This window comes from Phytophthora ramorum, assembly GCF_020800215.1.
Source record: "Phytophthora ramorum isolate Pr-102 chromosome Unknown Phyram_PR-102_s0013, whole genome shotgun sequence".
NCBI lineage: Eukaryota > Oomycota > Peronosporomycetes > Peronosporales > Peronosporaceae > Phytophthora > Phytophthora ramorum.
Window position 1 is genome coordinate 617,641 of NW_027150659.1, and position 18,913 is coordinate 636,553.

The following is an 18,913-nucleotide window of genomic DNA, read 5'->3' on the forward strand; positions in this document are numbered from 1 at the left end:
GAGAAACCATTTTCGTAGTCTGCGCAGCTTGAGCTCTCAACTCAAGAGATGATGACCGGGAGGGTCCCGTTCACGGATTTGAACTCTAATTTACTTACTGCACGGAGATGCCATCAGGTAAGTCATTGCTACAGAGGAGGTGGGTCCCATAGCTACATGGGGTGGGCCGTCACTTTCAGACCTGGGCTCAAGCATGTTTGGCTTTCGCTCTGCTTCCGAATAAAGGGAGAGGGAAAGTCAGAGAGCCGGCTCAGCACGAAGACAGTCACTGACAGTCAAACCTACTGTTTCTAAGCACAGAAGACATGCAGCGAAAGTTGTGGGTCCCGAATTGCTGAAGACTTGAGCCACGCAGGAAACGTAAGTGTTCTTCGAACAACCAGCAGCGGCTCTGAATCATTTCGACTGAGTTAAACAGAGTATGGCCTTCTGGGTTCTAGTAGTGCAAGCCACATGCTGTAATAACACAACAAATAATTCTACTGTTATTTTCGTGTATGTTGCAATACTCTGTGCACCAAACTCTTGGGCTAGAAACAGCGTTCACCCACCCACGCGAGGATGCCATAGCCATAGCTTTAAGATAGGGAGCTGTCTAACGGTGTTGATACACGCACAAACAACGGGTTGCTCACGATTTGTGCAGGCGAGGTTTAGGCGGAAAATCTGTCAGGAAAATGCTGCAGGAACGGGTCCGATAGCGTTGAGATACAGTGCACGTTAGCTCTGTCCATCAGGCAATGCTGTACTAGTATTAATTAACGCTATCTGCCTAGCGAACTCCGGCTCCACCTGGTGATTATGCATTATTTTCCCGAGATCAGTTCACACTGATTGCCCGGTGATGTGATGGTCTTGGGATCTCAAGATAAAATGTCCCCGTTGCCTTGCCGGATCCAGTTCGCAGTTCACTTTCCGCTTTGCCCTCCACCACCCAGTGCCCAAGTCAAAAGAACGCCATTTTCCAAACACCATGAGGTTCTACCACTTGGTCCTACTGATGGTTGCAGTGCTGTTTGCAAGTGCTGGCCCCACCTCGGCGTACCGGGAATCGAAGCTGACGACCCCTGAAGCGCAGGCTCAAGTGCTTCAAGACAATACCCCCACCAAGAGGCTGCTGAGAGCTTACACCGACGACGAAGAGAGAGGCATTTCAATCCCCGGTCTAGAGAGCGTCTTAAAAGGATTTCCGTCAAGCAAGACCAAGCAGCTCCAGGGACTGCTCAAGGCCGATGAGACTCTCGACGATGCCTTCAAGACGTTGGGGCTCAGCAAAATGCCTATTGCTAAGAATAATTTTGTCGAGACGAAAATGGTGGTGAAACTTTTTTCGAGCACCAACTTCAAGGTTTGGTCCAAGCATGCCACCCGGTTGAACAAGCAAGACCCCGAAGGTGCAATGCTTGCCTCACTCACGGACGTCTTTGGAGAGAAAAACGTGGCGACAATGATTTTGTTGGGGAAGCATACGCGGAGCTCACGCCAGGTCGCCAACAAGTTGGAAGCCGCGCAGTTCAAGAAGTGGGCCACCACGTACAAGTACACAGCTGATCAAGTTTTCGTGAAGGTGCTGAAAGTGGAACGACAGAATATCCATAAACACTCCCGGGAGAAATTTATCTGGGGTGACTACGACACGTACGTACATAACATGGTCATGAACCATTAACGGTAGATGGTTTGGATCGGGTCGTAGACTCCCTTCCCATTTAGAGATACCGATGTAACCACAAATCAGTGATCCTACAAACTCCTAGTAGTTTTCTCTACCCGTACTGTTCCTCCAAAAGGTGGCTTAAACAATACGCGGTGCGAACGTTTGTTTTCTTTCTAATGTGGCTTGGCGTGGAGCTTGGTCGCGATGGGAGATCGGTCGAGAAGTCCGACGGTGTCAACTGTGCGTTGGGGCTCTACCCTCACACCATTTATAAAGCTCTACAACATGTACACATACCTTCTCCCGGGTATGTGAAGGCCTACTTCTTCTATCGGTCAGCTATGGTCCAGTCGTGGAACAAGTTCTGCTACCGGTACCAAGGAGGCATGATCGAGGCGCGCGTACAACTTCCCGGGGCCGTGACGAAAGCGTCTGGCAATCCCGATCTGGCCAAGGGGAAGAACTCGAAAGCCAAAACTACCAAGTACTACCCCACGTGGCCGGGTATTTGGATGATGGGGAACCTCGGCCGAGCTATCTTCTCGGGATCTACCAACCGGATGTGGCCGTTCTCATACAACAAGTGCGAGCCCGACCTGTTCGACCCAAGCAACCAACGTATCAGTGCCTGTGACGACACCCCGGGATATGGTTTGAACCCGAACCAAGGTCGCGGCGCGCCTGAGATCGACGTGCTGGAGGGCGGTGGCACTCTGGTCTCGTCGTCGCTTCAGATTGGACCTGGTATGCCTGATGACTACCGCATCGTTCCTGTGAACTTTACCACCGGAGATTACTATGCTTGCATCTACGCGGGCACTTGCATGACGCCCGGAGCGAACTACGTTGACGTCCCGACAGCGTACTACAAGAAAGAACGCAGCTACAAATCCTGGTATCAGGGCCTTCGCTACGCTGCCAACAACTACTGCACACCGGATCCCGATGAGAAGCAGAGGTACAAGACAATCACCGCGTCGTTGAAGACTGGTATCACCAATAACTCGTGCTCGTCGGACGTTTGCCCTGCGTCCAACGATGTGAACGGCGACTTGAGCCTCATTGACGGGAAAGGAGAGGGCCATTGGGGTATCAACTCGAACGGAACGTGCTACCCGCTCTTCAATGTTTACACTGGTTCGTACCTCTGCGACCCCGACAACACGTACTCGAAATGTGCCGCTCCAAGAAACGAAACTACAACGCCCAAGTCGAACGCGATGAGCTCGTTCAACTACCAAATGGATGCCATCTCCGCAAACTGGCCTGTGCACCTTGGTGCTTACACCAACTTCGTTGTGTACCAGCTTGAGTGGGTAACCGGCAAGAACGGCTACGTGCGATGGATGTTGGAGGGGAACCCCCTCTTCGAGGTTGCATCAGAGAGTATCTCCAAGGTGCCACAGAACTCGAACAAGACGAACCCGGAGAAGATCATGCTGGAGGAGCCCATGTACATCATCTTCAACGTGGCGTTGTCGAGCTCCTGGGGTGCTACGCCTCCGAATGCCGGCAAGGAGTGCCGTGGAAATGGCACCGATCCGGTCGTCAACAAGATCTGTGACTCGTTTCCGTTGTACCTCAAGATCGACTACACTCGTCTGTACCAGGACCTGGCCGGTGACCTCTAGGCCGACAACTTCATGACAGTGGGCTGCGACCCTAAAAGTCACCCAACCAAGCAGTGGATCGAGGCCCATATTGATGAGTATGAAGACAACGACAACAAGCGACTGGCAAAGCACGACAGACCAGTAAGTGCGTGAATCCGCGCTGTGAGTGCCATACGCAATCGCACTGCGAAATTCTGATACTTCGAGAAGCGAAATGGGTGTCATTTACAGAACACATGTCGCATTCGTTGAAAACGAATACGTCCATCACTCTATCTTCCACGTCCAAGCAGACATCTTGTTTTTCTTATTGGTTACACCTCCAATTACTTAACACCCTCTCCAATCCGATGCATTTTAAATCCTCACCCCCCCTCTGAAAAACTCCGCCACCTTCGACATTCGTCGTCACATTTCAGCTCTCCCGTTCGTCGCCATGAGCCGAGACGCAGCGCTTCCTGCCGCCTCTCACCCGAGCTCTCAAGTGCAGCCCCATGCAGGTTCCCTACCCGAGCCAGAGACCGAGCAGCAACTCAATCGCGCCATCCATCCGAGCGCCAAGTTGGAGTCTCCCGGTACCTTTTCCGGCTGCGTCATAGGCTGCAGTTACGTGCTGTTGCTGGTGCTTTGTGCGTTCCTGAACGTAGCCTTGGTGCTGTGGCCACTGACGCTGTTAAAACGGACGTTCGGTCTCTCGATTCGCACTTGTCGCCCGGTTTTCCGGCTCCTAGAAGACAATTATTTCGCCATGTTGAGTGGCTTTTTGGAACTTGTTGCAAACGTGAAAATTGTGGTCACGGGGGACGAGGAACTGCAATTTCAACCGAAAGACCACGTACTTTTGATCTGCAATCACCGCAGCGAAGTAGACTGGATCTTCTTCTGGAATTTCGCTCTAAGACTCGGAGTGCACGATCGAGTCCGGGTCATGATGAAGAGCGTCATTCGGTATGCGCCCGGCGTGGGCTGGGCGCTCATGCTGCTGGAGTACCCGTACATTAACCGGAACTGGGCCACGGACCAGACCCGTCTGGCCAAGGTGATCGGTTCGTACAAGGAAGTGGCGATGGGTTCCTGGCTCGCCATGTTCCCAGAGGGTACGGCGCTGTATGACAAGACGCTGCAGAAAAGTCATGACTTTGCAGAGAAGCAAGGCGAGGCGAGATGGGACTATGTATTGCAGCCGAGAGTCAAGGGCTTTGAGTTGTGCATGGAGAAGCTGGACCCAGAGTACGTGGTGGACCTTACGGTGGCTTACCCGGAGCTCATGGACGGCGTTCGACCGTCGCCGGTAGGTATTTGTGTTGTTGTTGATGAAGTTGGAGTACATTGTTGGAATCTGATGTTGTGTGATGAAATTGTAGCTACGCTTCGCGCGAGGGCAGTACCCGACGGAAGTGCACATGCACGTGAAGCGGTATCACCGGTCAACGTTGACGAAGCACAAGGACCACATGGGCCAGTGGTGCGTGTACTTTGGCCTTTAGGTTCCAAAAGAGCGTCTCGGCAATGTAGTTGACTGGGTTTTGTGCTTTCATTCAGGCTGAAGGAGCGGTTTGCGGAAAAGGAGGAGCGTCTCAGAAGCTTTTACGAGACTGGCGTGTTCGAGGGCAAGGCGTGTGTTCCCCAGGAGCTACCGCTTTGGACCTCCGTCGTGCCTGGTACAGCTTTCAACCTGGCGCTGTGCGGCTTCGCGCTGTATTGGATGGTCAGTTGTCCTGCGATGGCATGCGCGTGGTTCGCGCTCAGCACGGCGCTGTCGGTGCTCCAAGCACGCAACTTCGGCAATTGAATCATTTAAACGGTCGAGCACATCGTCGCAGCCTGAACGGAGGCTCTTATTATCCCAGCGTGTGCCAATTCATTGGGTTCTGTGGTTGTACTACAGGAGCTAAGGATCAGCTTTCGTTCGTGAGGTGAAGACACTTCAGTTTTCCCACGCCTTCGACTTGCGTTCGGGCGCCTTGACGTCGACACCGCAGCGCAGGCCAAGCTGGATGCAGCGTTTCTGGACGTCGAACGGAGTCTTGCCCGGCAATCGTGCAGCCAACGTGTGGGCGGTGTCGCTCTGCTGGCCGCGAAGTAGACTCTCTTCCTCGTTGGTGAAGACCACTTCGGTCACACGCGGACGCGAGGCTGCTCGTCGGTAAGCCTGCGTGCCGTCAAGGTTACTGGTGCGAGCGTCGACAGCATGGAAGGCCACGACGGACAGGAGGACCGCCAGGGAGAGGAGTGCACGGACGCGGAGCATGGCCAATCGGAGATTGCTGCCGGCTTGGCGCTCGAAGCGACGCCCCTTGGAGACTGCAACCTACCGGTTCCCATGTGCTACAGAGTGCAGCATCGCAATCGATTTCTTGCAACCGCGCCAGGAGATCCTGGAGATCGCAACGATGCTCGTTAGTATTGCGTGGTCGGTCATCGAGGCGTGTGCAGCGGCGAATCTTCGTGGGCATCTGCTGCCAATTCCTGTCGCCACAGGAGTGCTTATCGACGGATACCCACACAGAATGTGTCCATCCACAGATGCAGCAACACAAATGGAAGGAGCAGATGATACGCTCATGGGGTGGCCATGTTCTCGCTGGAGTACTCTTGGCGGTCACGTAGTGGACGGATCCGTTCAGCTCTGTCACCTTTTCAACATCATGGTCCAGCCGTTACGTCCAGTCGAATAGCCACGTTCCGAGCCATTCCTTGTTTCATGCCAGACTATCTTAACGCATATACCTATGATACACACTGCAGGAAGCATGTCAGACGTCCACTTCAACGTCATGCCCTCGCTGAACGCCCGCAAGGTAGACAAATGGATCGCACGCAGACTAATAGGTCATTCCAGCGAGAATTCCTGGTGCTTCGAGGCTGCTCGTGACCACCTGGCTCCAATTGGCGCATTTGCGCAACGTTCATATCCACATTTCGCTACACGGGCAAGTCTCTGGATGCTGCGTACTTCGAAGTGCACTCACTGCCTGCCCACTGCATTCCAGCGCCCGAACGATCGACTTCGACCATGCTAGAGTCGCAGTACAGCGCCTCGCCTGCGGCTGATGACGGCAACTTCACCAACCAACTTGGCTTTCGGCCGATTGTGCTCTACGACACTCGCGTCGACGTGGCCGATGAGTCGCTGACGCTGTCACGATCCATGAAAGACCAACAGCTCCCACAGTTCCCCACGCTTTCGAGTTACGAGCTGGATGAAATCGACGCCTCGTGCACCTCACGCGTGTCGTCGCAGGACCATCAGCAGGCAAACGCTCCAAGCACACCGATCCCCCAGACACCAGAGTACTCTCCACCATCTCGACCACGGGAACGAGGATTCGCCGTAGGTGACGTCATGTTCAATTACCGAGCGCTAGGCAGTTTACGCAGCGGACTCGCTCCGATCGCGCTTCTCAGTCGCTGGCACGCTGGGTTAGCAGTCACGACGTTCGCCTCAGGTACTGCGGTGGCCTTCGTGCACGCCGCGTATCGTCCGATACTTTTCGCGACGCTGCATGGGAAATTCGACAGGGACTACGACGTCGGTGTAGCTCTGCTGGACTGGCCGGGCATGCTGTCGGTGCTTCTTGGACTGTTTTCGGACTGTGTACCGATATACGGCACTCGACGCAAGGCCTACATCGCATTGGGGTGGTTCTTTAGCGCGCTGAGCTACGCCAGTGTGTGTGCGATTTACGCAGTCCAGATTAGTGAAGTCGAGAAACCCGCACGGGTCTTCGGGCGTTTGTTGGAAGCGTGGAGTGTCATCGGCAGCTTTGCGCTTCAACTCTCTTGGGTGGCAGCATTGGCGCTAGTTGTTGGGTTTGGGCAGCGGGAGGCTCTCAGCGAGCGTGGTGGCTTGGCCATGCTCTTTCTGGTACTCTGGCAGGCAGGAGCTCTCACGGCACATATCACCGTGGCAGAGCTTCAGTCTCGACTTACTCTGCTGAATTCTAGTGCTGTACTCGCCACGACTTCGGTTATTTCGGTGCCGTTCGTGCTCTATTTCCTGCATGACGACGACGAGCAAGAGTCTACGGCAACTTTGGTGGCGTCTGCTAAGCGAGTCGGTGTGGTGTCTGCCATACGCACGGGGGTTATCCAGCTCTGGGAAATCTGCCAAGAGAAAATCACGTCTCGCGTTCTGTTCTTCTTGCTGATCTACGGAGTGCTGCTCCAAGCGTACGACCCCGGTCTGTACGGCGCTCTAGCAAGGTGGAGTGGCTTCACGACCGTAAGCGACAGTATTTATGCAGAAAATCCTTGGATGCTGGTCGTAGAAAGCAGCGTAGCAATCGTCGCTCTGCTCCATGCGAAGTGGAGACTGCTAGGCACTTCTTGGAGACCGCTAGCTGTTACCGGCACTGGCGTCGTCGTGGCTGGCACTCTTATCCAAGCCACGATGATCGCAACGGACACTGTCCGTACCAAGTGGGGTTTCTCGCTCTTGATGGGGGTCATCGCCTGGCCTAGAACTTGGATATTGCTGTTCATCATGCTGTCCATCACGGAGGTGGCTCACGTGGGCTGCGAAGGCGTTACAATGGGTCTGGTGCTCTCCTCCCAAGGGCTCGGCACCTCAACCATAAATGCAGCCACTAGGTGGGTCAGTGAGACCACAAGTGCTAGGGTAACCCGCGATATGATCGACGAAGACTCCCGTAGCACTCGAATTCAAATTGTGCGGGCAGCTACCATGTATGCAGCGGTGAATTTGCTCTCTGCAGCCGCCGTGCCAATGATACCACGAAATAAGCTCGAGACACAGCAACTTCGCGCTTTCGGGGGCTACAACCGGAGAGGAGCTGTATTCATTGCGCTGCTTTTTGTGCTGCTGCTAGCGCTCGAGATTGGCGTCAACCTGCACACAGCTTAGCTTGACTCTGCCCACTCCCCTCGACGAGAGTACGCTAAAGTTTTGAAACTAATTGAGACAGTGTCAACTTTGCTTGCCACGTAAGTTGCTCGTAGACTTGTGTCCTGTTCTCCGAGTGATAGTGTGTTGGCTTTGACCCCCTCTAGCACTGTCAACGGCAACGTTCCTCCTGTCCTGGATTAACCGCTGCACCGCTTCCTCCTCCTTACGGATTTCATCGTCTTTCTTCTGTTGAATTTCACGCATCGTTGCTCGTTGACGAAGGCGCAGCTCGTCACGATTGGATCCTCTGAATTTCCTACCCGTCGCGTTCGGTCTCCGTGGGGCGATGATGACAATTGTTTGCTGTTCACCAGAGCTGCCATCTCTCACGTCGGCTCCGTTCAGCTTCTCAATATTCAGCGCCCAGTCGTCACCTAAACTATTGTCTGCTAGCTCGCTTTCCTGGTCTTGCAACGGAGTCACAGGTGCTGGCTGAGGCACCAGCGCCTTCCAATAAACCCCAATCGAGTGCAACCAGTAAAGATGGCGGAAGACTGCTCCCAATTTCCGCCGGACGTATTTCTTGCGATACAGCGCTGTGATCAGGTCGCTTTCGGTGTCTTTGACGCCCATGGCCTTGCGCCACTGAGCCTCCACCTGCAAATTGTGCCCTACCCGTGTAAGCAACTCGGCGTGGGATAGTTCGTGGCGTTCTCGTACGCCGCGCAGCCCTCGGAGCACTTTACGATACATGACTCGCGACATCTTTCGTGTCTCCTCTCGTTGGCGACGGAGCTCTCGGAATCTACGCTGGATTCGCAGCACAGACCTCACGACCATGGCCTGTCGGAATAATCGGCGCCCAGTGTGGCCCCGAAAGCACCGCTGGATCTGTCTCGCACTGAAATCTAACAGACCCGCGTACATATCCGCAAGACAGCGCTGATCGCTCTCCAACACGCTCACGATACGCGAAGCCTCATCGAGGTCGAGTTCAAACTGCTCGTGGGTCTGGTTCATCCGTGCGAAACTATCTCGAGCACGAGCTTTCACTCGCTTCAACGCGTCAATGGACTTTTCCAGCGGTGTTTTCGTGAAGTCTTCGGGCTGCGACGGTCGACCTGGCGAGTTGATTGCTACCGAACTAGCATTGGAACTCGAAAAATGTGGTAACCGCGTACGGGGTCGAGGCGATGCAGCATCTCGAAAGCTGAACGGCAAACACTTAGGAACGGGTCGAAGCCGCGCCGTCGACAGCAGAACCGGCAATGGCGGCCGCGCCATCTCGACACAAACTTAAAATGAAGCCCGTAGAAATACTAGTGGTAGTCTATGCGGGGAATGGCTAAAGACAGCAGCAAAACGGGCGAAACTTCACTTCAGCTCCCAACCACTATCTATTTTTCTTTCGTGTACCAGAGTTTATACTTGGCAGGAGAACTCACCGCATGGACATTGTGAAGTAGTTTAAAGTATCTAGTTAGACGAAGTTCTGGCTGTAGTTGTCTATCGGCCGTCTGTGCTTGTCCGATGGACGTCGTTTGACTTGCTCGAGGTGCACGTCGTCGTGAACGGATGGAGTTCTCTGCGCGTTTGTCCTCGCGTGCTTTGTGAGCACCAGGGCATCTTTGGCCTGTTTCTTGACCGACATCGTGACGGAAACGAACGTCAAGAAAACCAAAACCGCAGCGACACCGACGGAAATCCCCATGGGAGGACCGTAGGAGCTTGAAGACGAAAACGTATTGGTCGTAGCGGAGGTACTGGAAGAGATGGCGGTGGTGCACCGCGGGCCGCCCCACGACGACGAGTACGTGCACTGACAGCGAGACTTGACACATTTGCCAGTCTTGAGCAGTGTCTTGCCCAAGTCGCCGCCAATCGTGCAGTCATCGTTGACCGTACAGAACGCCTTACCAGCTACGTCCTTGTGTTGGTTATCGTCGTCCTGGTACTCGTCAATATGATCCTCAATCCACTTCTTGGTCGGGTGGCTTTTGGGGTCGCAGCCCACTTGCATGTAGTTGTCGTCGTCAAGGTCATCCGCCAGGTCCTGGTACAGACGAATGTAGTCGATCTTGAGGTACAACGGGAACGCATCGCAGATCTTGTTGGTCTCGGCGTCGGTGCCGTCACCTCGACATTCCTTGCCGGCGTTGGGCGGCGTGGCGCCCCAGGAGCTCGAGAGAGCCACGTTGAAGATGAGGTACATGGGCTCCTCCAGCATGGACTTCTCCGGGTTCGTCTTGTTCGCGTTCTGCGGGATGTTCCAGATCGACTCGGACGGAACCTCGAACAGCGGACTGCCCTGCAGCGACCAGCGCACGTATCCGTTCTTGCCGGTCACCCACTCGAGCTGGTACACGACGAACTCCATGTACGCGCCAAGGTGAACGGGCCAATTGGCGGAGATGGCGTCCATCTGGTAGTTGAAGGAGCTCATGGCGTTCGACTTGGGCGTTGTCGTCTCATTTCTCGGCATCGCGCACTTGTGGAACGTGTTGTCAGGGTCGCACAGGTAGGCGCCCGTGTAGACGTTGAAGAGCGGGTAGCACGTGCCGTTGGAGTTGATCCCCCAGTGGTCCTCTCCCTTGTCGTTGATGAGGCTCAAGTCGCCGTTGACGTCGTTGGAGCCCGGACAAATCTTGGTAGTGCACGAGTTCTCCGTGACGCCAGCCTTCAGAGACGCCGCGATCGTGCTGTAGCTCTGCTTGGCGTCGGCGTCTTGCGCGCACAAGTTGTTGGCCGAGTAACGCAGACCCTGGTACCACGACTTGTGGCCGCGCTCTTTCTTGTAGAGCGCGGTCGGGACGTCGACGTAGTTCGCTCCGGGGGTCATGCAGGAACCACCATAGATGCAGGACGACGAGTCTCCCGACGAGTAGTTGACTCCCATGATACGATACTCGTCCGGCATGCCGGGTCCGATCTGGAGCGACGAAGACACGAGGGTAGCGCCGCCTTCCAGCACGTCGATCTCGGGGGCCCCTCGGCCCTGGTTGGGGTTCAGGCCGTGGCCCGGGTTGTCGTTGCAAGCGCTAATCCGCTGGTAGCTCGGATCAAAGAGGTCGGGTTCACACTTGTCGTACGAGAATGGCCACATGCGGTTCGTCGAGGCCGAGAAAATAGCTCTACCCAGGTTCCCCATCATCCAAATGCCAGGCCAAGTCGGGTAGTACTTGGTCGCTGTGACCTTCGTGCTCTTGCCCAGCTTCAGGTCTGGGTTGCCAGAGTCTTCCTCAACGACGCCAGGGAGCTGGACGCGTGCTTCGATCATTCCTCCTTGGTAGCAGAACTTGTTCCACGACTGCACCATGGCCGCTCGGTAGAAGAAGTAGGCGTCGACGTATCCTGGGGGGTGCGTGTACATGTTGTAGACGTGGATCACGTTCAGTTCGTCCATGGCCTTGATGTAGAAGTAGCACGTTCCGTCGTCGTCGCACTTGGTGGAGGTCATGTTGTGCGAGTACAATTCCAACGCGCCGTTGACACCGTCAGGCTTCTCTAGCGATGTCCAGATGTGGTCGTCGCCCGGTCGGAAGCTCCGATTCGGCGTGTTGAACTCGTCGCTCATGACGAGGTCCCATTGTCGCCCACGGGAGCTGACGTACGTCTGGTGGTCCTCAGGAGTTGCTGGATCGACCCACGTCTTGATGCCCGACTTGGTCGGGTACGTGGTGTCTCCCGTCGTAGCGTTTTTAGCGGTAGTCTTAGCTAAACTGCACCAAACGAAGTAGAAAACTCGCCGGGCCCGCATCGAGATCCAATCTGCTGGAATACGTTGGTCAGATTCAGTCTTTGGGATGTGGTTGGCGTGGAAACTGAACAAATGCTGGATCGGGTAAGGCTGATGCCCATCAAAGCTAAGAAAAGCCTCCCAGGTGTCGACACAGAGAGGATCAGTCCATGAGGTTGAAATGCCTTAGACTCCTGGTCCATCAATGGACAAGTAATCTGGGCTTGACAGGCCTCGTGAGGCGACGACGAGGTGTGGTGCGCCTTTGAAACTCAGTCTGGATCCACAAAAGTTGCAAATTATCTTTTTCCAGTGGGAAAAGGTAATAACATATTTTGAACGAAATAGCCCTAGATAAAATAGTTAGTCGAATTCCCTCTAGAGAAAATTCTGGCTGTAGTTGTCTTTGGGTTGCGGCGTATCGTAGTCATATATCGAGGGTGTCATGCGAATGGGGAGCGAGGCCTGCAATTTCTTTTCCTCCGCAGCCCTGATAGCTTCGTCAGCCTGCTTTTTCAGCGTCCGTACCGACATGCAGGCTGCAAGGAACGTGGACAAGAGTGTGACGGCCGCCACGCCCATCGAGATCGCCATGGGCGGGCCATATATCCGCTGAGTCACGGAAGTGCTGCTGCTGGCCTCCCCAGCCAGAGCCAAGGTACACCGTGGGCCGCCCCAAGAGTCCGGATGCGTACACGAACAGCGAGAGTCAACACACTTACCAGTGACCAATTTCTGTGTGCCATTTCTATCGATGGTGCAGTCGCCGTCGGACTCGCAGAAAGCTTTGCCAACTACTTCTGTCATGGGGTTGTCGCCATCCACATAGTCGTCCAAGTGACCCAGGATCCATTCTCGCGTCGGGTGGCTTTTAGGATCACAGCCAAGCTGCATGTAGTCGTCATCGTCACGATTTCCTTTCGTGTCCTGGTACAATCGAATGTAGTCGATCTTCAGAAACATTGGGAAGTCGTCGCAGATTTTGTTGACAGTCTCGTCTGTGCCATCTCCACGACATTCGCTGCCGGGATTTGGTGGCACAGCTCCCCATGAACGCGACAGCGCCACGTTAAAGATGACTGACATCGGTTCCTCCAGCATGAGCTTCTGCGGGTTGGTCTTGTTGGCGTTTTGAGGGACCATCGAAAACGATTCAGCTGTGACCTCGAACAGAGGCTGCCCAGCCCCCATCCAGCGTATGTACCCCTTCTCGCCAGTGACCCACTCGACTTGATACACGAAGTAATCGGTGTACGCTCCGAGGTGAACAGGCCAATTCGCCGAGATGGCGTCCATCTGGTAGTTGAACGGCTCCATGGACTTGGTTTTCGGGGTCGTGGAGTTGCGCGGATCGGAGCATTTCTCGTCCGTATTGTCCGGATCGCACAAGTACGAGCCCATGTACGAGTTGATCAGAGGAAAGCACGTCCCGTTGCCGTTAATTCCCCAGTTGTTCGGCCCGACCCCGTCGATCAGGCCAAGGTCACTGTTAGCGTCAGCTGATGCGGGGCACGTGTCAACGGAGCAAGTATTGTCGGTGATTCCAGCATCGAGAGACGCTTTGATCGTGTCGATATCCTGCTTCTCGTCCGCTGAAGGAGTGCAAAAGTTATTCGCTGCGTATCGAAGGCCCTGGTACCATGACTTGTGACCGCGCTTTTGCTCGTAGTATTCGGTCGGGATGTCAACGACGTTCGCGCCTGGCGTCTCGCAGTTGTACGCGTATACACAGTAAATGTTGCTGTCGTCATATTCTTTCTCCGCAGGGAAAAGGCGGAAGTCGCTCGGCATGCCAGGTGCAATCTGCAGCGACGACGAGATGGCCACGCCACCCCCCTCTAGGATGTCGATCTCAGGCGCTCCTCGACCTTGATTTTGGTGGAGGCCATAGCCCGGGTTGTCGTCGCAGGCGCTGATGCGCTGGTTGCTGGGGTCGAAGATATCCGGCTCGCACTTGCTGTACGAAAACGGCCACATGCGGCTCGTAGAAGCCGAGAAGATGGCGCGGCCGAGGTTTCCCATCATCCAAATGCCCGGCCATGTCGGGTAGAAGCTGCCGGTAGCCACTCGCCCCGAGTTCCCAAGTGCTAGATCTGGATTACCAGATTTCTTCGAGACTGCTCCGGGTAGCTGAGCGCGAACTTCGACCAACCCCCCTTGATAGCAAAACTTGTTCCACGACTGCACCATCCCGGCTCGGTAATAGAAGGAAACATTCTCGTATCCGGGCGGCTGCAGGTAGGCATTGTAAACGGTGAGGTTGGTCACTTCGTCGATGGCCTCGATGTAAAAGTAGCACGTGCCGTCGTCGTCGCACTTGGTGGACGTCATATTATGGGAGTACACTTCCAGAGCTCCGTTCACGCCGTCGGGTTTCTCGAGCGACGTCCAAAGATGGTCGTCACCCGGTCGGAAACTGCGATTTGCCGTGTTGAACTCGTCACTCATGACGAGCTCCCAGGCCTCACCTCGCGACGTCGTGATCTGCTGTACATTCGCCGGAGTTGTTGGGTCCACCCACGCCTTGATGCCGGATTCTGTAGGATACTCGTTTACGCTCGCAGCCGCTACTACTGGGAGATCGTACGAAGGAGAGCCCCAGAGGAACCCCACTGCTGCCAGGAAAGGCACCAGACCTCGCATTGAGCGCTAATAAATACACGAGCAGGCGTGTGCTGATTTGCTGGCTAGTTTACAAATGAGCGCCTAAACATTTGCAATCGGATGTCGTTCTCTTGCAGGTGTCGCTTCTGGAACTCTCTGCAGCGTACGCACACCGACAGCCCCACTAACTATTGGCCTTGAGTACCCAGTAGAACATTGTGGTGCAGTAAGGCGCTCCGACCACAAAGTATGCGGTGTGTGTGGCCACCGGAGCTCCTCGAACGGAAAATAACCGCCGTGGTCCACCGGAAGTTCAGAGGAGGCTTTTGCCGAGCCAGCAGAGACTTGAAGGAGTCAGCACCATGTATGTTGTGTCCACTGCTAGGTCGCCGTCGTTCGACCATGAACTCTGTTGATGACTTTGTGGCAGATTGATTCAAAATAGTAATTTCTAGAGTGCGGTCTGACTGCTACTGTCTTTTGTGAGTTCGTGCGACTCGGAGACACTGTCAGTAGCGAATTTACGCTGGAAAGCTGTGTCCCTCAGTGCCGCTTTCTGCCGCTTTGCGGCGCGCACTGTTGACGCGTAGATGGAGATACCCGTGAGTACAACCACCACTGTTGTGACAGCGATGGACGCCCAAAGAGGAGGGCCATACGTGGTACCGCCGGAGCTTGAGGTTCCTGCGAAGGCGGTGGTGCACCTCGGGCCGCCCCACGACTCATATAGGCACTTACAGCGCTGATTCACGCACTTGCCGGTCTTCACTGGCGCTCTGGCCATGTTGCCGCCGATAGTGCAGTCATCGTGGGTCTTGCAGAAGGCCTTGCCAGTCACTTGTTCCCACTTGTTGTCGTTGTCTTCGTACTCGTCAATATGAGCGTCGATCCACTGCTTGGTTGGGTGACTTTTAGGGTCGCAGCCCACTTGCATGTAGTTGTCGGCCTCGAGGTCATCCGCCAGGTCCTGGTACAGACGAATGTAGTCGATCTTGAGGTAAAACGGAAATGAGTCACAGATCTTGTTGACGACCGGATCGGTGCCATTTCCACGGCACTCCTTGCCGGCATTCGGAGGCGTAGCACCCCAGGAGCTCGACAACGCCACGTTGAAGATGATGTACATGGGCTCCTCCAGCATGATCTTCTCCGGGTTCGTCTTGTTCGAGTTCTGTGGCACCTTGGAGATACTCTCTGATGCAACCTCGAAGAGGGGGTTCCCCTCCAACATCCATCGCACGTAGCCGTTCTTGCCGGTTACCCACTCAAGCTGGTACACAACGAAGTTGGTGTAAGCACCAAGGTGCACAGGCCAGTTTGCGGAGATGGCATCCATTTGGTAGTTGAACGAGCTCATCGCGTTCGACTTGGGCGTTGTAGTTTCGTTTCTTGGAGCGGCACATTTCGAGTACGTGTTGTCGGGGTCGCAGAGGTACGAACCAGTGTAAACATTGAAGAGCGGGTAGCACGTTCCGTTCGAGTTGATACCCCAATGACCCTCTCCTTTCCCGTCAATGAGGCTCAAGTCGCCGTTCACATCGTTGGACGCAGGGCAAACATCCGACGAGCACGAGTTATTGGTGATACCAGTCTTCAACGACGCGGTGATTGTCTTGTACCTCTGCTTCTCATCAGGATCCGGTGTGCAGTAGTTGTTGGCAGCGTAGCGAAGGCCCTGATACCAGGATTTGTAGCCGCGTTCTTTCTTGTAGTACGCTGTCGGGACGTCAACGTAGTTCGCTCCGGGCGTCATGCAAGTGCCCGCGTAGATGCAAGCGTAGTAATCTCCGGTGGTAAAGTTCACAGGAACGATGCGGTAGTCATCAGGCATACCAGGTCCAATCTGAAGCGACGACGAGACCAGAGTGCCACCGCCCTCCAGCACGTCGATCTCAGGCGCACCGCGACCTTGGTTCGGGTTCAAACCATACCCCGGGGTGTCGTCACAGGCACTGATACGTTGGTTGCTTGGGTCGAACAGGTCGGGCTCGCACTTGTCGTATGAGAACGGCCACATCCGGTTGGTAGATCCCGAGAAGATAGCTCGGCCGAGGTTCCCCATCATCCAAATACCCGGCCACGTGGGGTAGTACTTGGTAGTTTTGGCTTTCGAGTTCTTCCCCTTGGCCAGATCGGGATTGCCAGACGCATTCGTCACGGCCCCGGGAAGTTGTACGCGCGCCTCGATCATGCCTCCTTGGTAGCAGAACTTGTTCCACGACTGGACCATAGCTGACCGATAGAAGAAGTAGGCGTCAACATACCCGGGAGGGTGCGTGTACATGTTGTAGACATTGATAACATTCACTTCATCGATTGATTTGATGTAGAAGTAGCAAGTGCCATCATCGTCGCATTTGGTTGAAGTCATGTTGTGAGAGTAGAGCTCCATGGCACCGTTGACACCGTCGGGCTTCTCGACGGATGTCCACATGTGATCGTCTCCTGGACGAAAGCTCCGGTTGGCCACGTTGAACTCGTCGCTCATGACGAGATCCCATTGTCGCCCGCGCGAGCTAGTGTACGTCTGATGGCTTTCGGGTGTATCAGGGTCGACCCATAGCTTGATCCCAGACTTGGTAGGATACGTAGCGTTTTTCGCTGCGGATGCCACCCCCATCGCGACCAAGGTCCACACCGCATACTGGTTTAGCCACATTGGTGTTGAAGTCCAAGATAGCTGGCTTGCGGGGTTTAGACAGCACTTTGCCGAATGATGAAGCCAGTCGGATCGGTCTGAGACGAACGGCAGGAGTGCTCTAAAAGACTTGTTTGCCTCTGCAGCCACTCGTTGGCATCGTAATCCGTAATGGTTTGAATTTGATCTGACACAAAAAAGCTGTCCAACGACAAGGTTCGGCTTGTCGTGACTTCGTGCAGCTGTAATCCGCGTATCGGTGAAGACCTGATGTTCTCATGAAAACCGGCGGCTTATGCCAGGCACTTGACATACATGTATACCACCGCGACAAGGGCAACGCTGGAAGCGGATCCGCTTCGTCGCCAGGGATCTGCTCAATGCACTTTTTGGGGTGAGCTGCAGCCGTTCCTTCTGGGTTCTCCAAACTGCATGGAAGACGTAGGCTGCAAGCCTGCTGCGATCAAACTTGCAGAGTGCTTTTCGAAATTTCGATTGGATTCACCACGACAACCTAAAGTAAATCAATTGATGGGCACATCCAATTGAAAATGTGGTAAAACTCTTGTTATTATAATAATGGACCTCCACGGTCACTTGGCGGCATGAACCATGTTTTGTAGGGCGCGTTGATGTTAACAAGTGGGTTTTCAAAACGTGCAGATATTATAGCCAGATTTACGGGCAATGTCCGAAGCTTTCAAATCCGAGGACTGTAAAACAGATCGTATAACGAATACAATGTAGATTGAACACAAAAACTGGTTGTGGCTCAACTCAGATAATGTAACATTGGCGCAGCTATACCAGTTACTACTTCTCAGGAGAGATGTGATTTGCCGATGGCGAGCTAGAGTACCTTGGCCAGCATATTCGCCGCCAAGGCCGTCGTTGAACAAGTGATCGAGCTTGACCCTTGTTGAAAAAGATCGGATCCGTGTAAACACTGCAGGAGCACACTGTACGTGTAGGCCAACGCCTTTGTAGAAGAAGAGGCAGACTGCGCCAGTCCACATGCCATGGCGGCGGCGTGGGGGGAAGCGTAGGAAAGGGGAGGACGACAAGGTACTGTACGGTTGGTACATGTCCTGTGATGGCGCCAAGTCGGTCGCATATTCGCAGATCCATGTCGGGATTTGTAATCGTTGCGTTGTGCAGAAACCAAAAGAAGCGATCGGTGCGAGATTTCTTAAGCAAACTCGTACGCCTCCGCGCTGGGGCTGCAGTCTACGACAGGATACCTCTCGGCAGGCTCGCCGTGCTGGTCTGTTCTATCTCCTGGATTGCTCACAGCCCAATAAACCCATTGGACATGAGCCGCCGAAGATCTGTGACTCATCCGTAGGCCCGTTCTCAGCCGCCGCAGATCTCGAACTGATCGGATTGCCGTCAGCAGGCAAGTGGTAATCAAAGGTGCTACTTACACTGTGTGTCTGTCCCGATGCGAGATCGCAAATTGTGAGCCTCTGCTGCAGATTCCTTCGCGTGGACTCCAACAGCGCCACGAGTAGCCAAACAAAAGTCGCACCCTCTACAAATTGTCACACAAGCTTTCATTGTGGTGTTCTAAAAGACCGAATGCACTCCAACTTGTAACGTGTAGTCGCTCTGTATTCTGCACGTTTAGGTTCATACATGCCGAGGCTTTGAAGAGCCACCGCAAAAAGTGCGCCTTTGGCAAAGGCTTTGCCAGCGTCGGTAAATGCACGTGGTACTGTAGGCATTGTCCCCGCAGGAGAGTGGATTGCAGCTCTGCTCGGATAGACGCTTATCTGGCCTTCTGCCTTGCAGCCATCCACCCCACGATTTCCCCAAG

The 18,913-nt window shown here is 54.4% G+C and overlaps 5 protein-coding genes across 5 annotated transcripts; 3 read left to right on the forward strand and 2 right to left on the reverse strand.

Annotated features, from left to right (window-relative positions):
• Positions 1-973: 973 nt before the first annotated feature.
• KRP23_11858 (RxLR effector protein) lies at positions 974-1,669 on the forward strand (the record flags this gene model as incomplete). Its single annotated transcript, XM_067895941.1, has 1 exon — positions 974-1,669. One exon carries the CDS (start codon positions 974-976, stop codon positions 1,667-1,669), a length of 696 nt encoding a protein of 231 aa, XP_067740029.1.
• A 2,037-nt stretch (positions 1,670-3,706) lies between these two features.
• KRP23_11859 (Lysocardiolipin acyltransferase 1) lies at positions 3,707-5,062 on the forward strand (the record flags this gene model as incomplete). Its single annotated transcript, XM_067882437.1, has 3 exons — positions 3,707-4,561; positions 4,635-4,735; positions 4,813-5,062. The coding sequence occupies 3 exons, from the start codon at positions 3,707-3,709 to the stop codon at positions 5,060-5,062; spliced, it is 1,206 nt and encodes a 401-aa protein (XP_067740030.1).
• A 135-nt stretch (positions 5,063-5,197) lies between these two features.
• KRP23_11860 (uncharacterized protein) lies at positions 5,198-5,521 on the reverse strand (the record flags this gene model as incomplete). The annotated part of the gene is made up of 1 exon (XM_067882438.1): positions 5,198-5,521. One exon carries the CDS (start codon positions 5,519-5,521, stop codon positions 5,198-5,200), a length of 324 nt encoding a protein of 107 aa, XP_067740031.1.
• Positions 5,522-6,286: 765 nt separating this feature from the next.
• KRP23_11861 (uncharacterized protein) lies at positions 6,287-8,137 on the forward strand (the record flags this gene model as incomplete). Its single annotated transcript, XM_067882439.1, has 1 exon — positions 6,287-8,137. The coding sequence occupies one exon, from the start codon at positions 6,287-6,289 to the stop codon at positions 8,135-8,137; it is 1,851 nt and encodes a 616-aa protein (XP_067740032.1).
• Positions 8,138-8,200: 63 nt separating this feature from the next.
• On the reverse strand, positions 8,201-9,403 carry KRP23_11862 (uncharacterized protein; the record flags this gene model as incomplete). Its single annotated transcript, XM_067882440.1, has 1 exon — positions 8,201-9,403. The coding sequence occupies one exon, from the start codon at positions 9,401-9,403 to the stop codon at positions 8,201-8,203; it is 1,203 nt and encodes a 400-aa protein (XP_067740033.1).
• Positions 9,404-18,913: the final 9,510 nt, after the last annotated feature.